Source organism: Neltuma alba, unplaced genomic scaffold (genome assembly GCF_004799145.2).
Source record: "Neltuma alba isolate B1F8T4 unplaced genomic scaffold, ASM479914v2 tig00007441_pilon, whole genome shotgun sequence".
NCBI lineage: Eukaryota > Viridiplantae > Streptophyta > Magnoliopsida > Fabales > Fabaceae > Neltuma > Neltuma alba.
In genome coordinates, this window is record NW_021634784.1 from 215,487 (window position 1) to 216,979 (window position 1,493).

Genomic DNA, 1,493 nt, shown 5'->3' on the forward strand with positions numbered 1-1,493 from the left:
ACATTTTTGCTACTCGTTTTAATGCTCAACTGCTGAAGATATAGGAGAAGAGTTGCCAAAGTTTTTGGCTCAATAAGTTTTGTGAGTAGTTATTGTTACTTTATGGTCTGAACATGTTTAAGTTACAGATTATTTGATGTTTCTTTGTTTTTATTTTTTGCCCACAATAAATCTTGAAGCCTTATGAAACTTTTCTATTCGTGACTTCTCCAGAGTTGAGCGGATGTGAACAAGTAGTGATATAATTATATCTAGTGTTTCTTTTTGATTTTCCTGCACTTCTAATTCTTTGCTATTTTGTGCTTCATCTGGTTCCCAGCAGTTAATTTTTGCCTGTTTAGATTTATCATTATTCAGAACAATAATCTCATGCCTTGTAATTTCAGGGTCTTCTGGTTCATAATTTCAATAGGGGAATATAGTTCATAATGAGCACCCAAACAGTCAGGGGACCTGCTGTCAGAAGTGGTCGTAGGAGGAAGACAGTTTTGAACTTGGACCTGAACTGTTTCCCGCCAAGTGAGAATCAGGAACAGGGGGGGCCTTCAACTCAATTGGTGCCTCGAGAGGTTCAAGCAGGCCAACAACTGCCAGTTGCACAACCTGTGATGATTGATGTGGAGGCTATTGAAGATGATGATGTTGTTGAATCCAGTCCCAGAGCTTTTGCTGAGGCATGACTGCAGTCTTCTCTCTGTTTTTAATTTAAATCTGCATCAGATTCATCTAATCTTTTCTCCAAATTTTCTTTCATCCAGGCTAAAAACAATTTTAGAAGAAATCGTAGGAGGACTATAGTTGATGTGGATTTAGGTAACATGGCAATCCTTTCCTGCAGTGTGTTTCCTATATGGCATTTCTTTTTTAAATGAATTTAATAATCCTTCAAGAACTCTTTTTTTAATTCTTTTGAAATCATTTGACTTTAGGTTATCTTCTTGTGCCACTTTTCTTTAAATCTATATGAATGTGGTAGTTTAATTGGATTCACCGTTGATAACTTGATATTATTTTATGTACACTGCCTGATATTCAGTTTACTCCTTGTCATGCTCTGCTTCATTCCACTCTGCTGTCCAACTGATAGATCTCTGGGATTCTGGAAGAATCAAAAGGAGTAGAGTGGCAATGAAGCAAGTGATATCTGTCTAAGCACGCTTTTTTGCTTCCACCAGGTTTTTATGATGTGTTTACTCATTGATGCTTAATTTCTTGAGGACTGATTGTAGGAGGAACAACAAGCTCATCTCTGAGATAGGATACAGCTGCTTTATGGTTCGTCCTGTGTGTTAAGAAAAAAAGAAAGACTGACTAGAAAAGAAAAATGAAGAAAAAAAGAGGTGGGTTGGAATTGTAAAGGAGGTAAATTTAGAGAACAATGACAACTGAGGGGCCAGTTAGGAAGTTGTGCTGGTTGAATTGGAGAAGAGACATTGGCATTTTTATTGAGTATTTGATGTAGGGAGTTCCGCGAAAATGGCATGGAGAAATTT

The 1,493-nt window shown here is 37.1% G+C and overlaps 1 protein-coding gene across 1 annotated transcript; it reads left to right on the forward strand.

The window, feature by feature from the left end:
• Positions 1–399: 399 nt before the first annotated feature.
• LOC114752562 (uncharacterized) lies at positions 400–1,275 on the forward strand (the record flags this gene model as incomplete). Its single annotated transcript, XM_028941298.1, has 4 exons — positions 400–674; positions 759–837; positions 1,037–1,133; positions 1,230–1,275. Coding segments are annotated over exons 1-4 (468 nt in total), but the record flags the coding sequence as incomplete, so codon positions are not given.
• Positions 1,276–1,493: the final 218 nt, after the last annotated feature.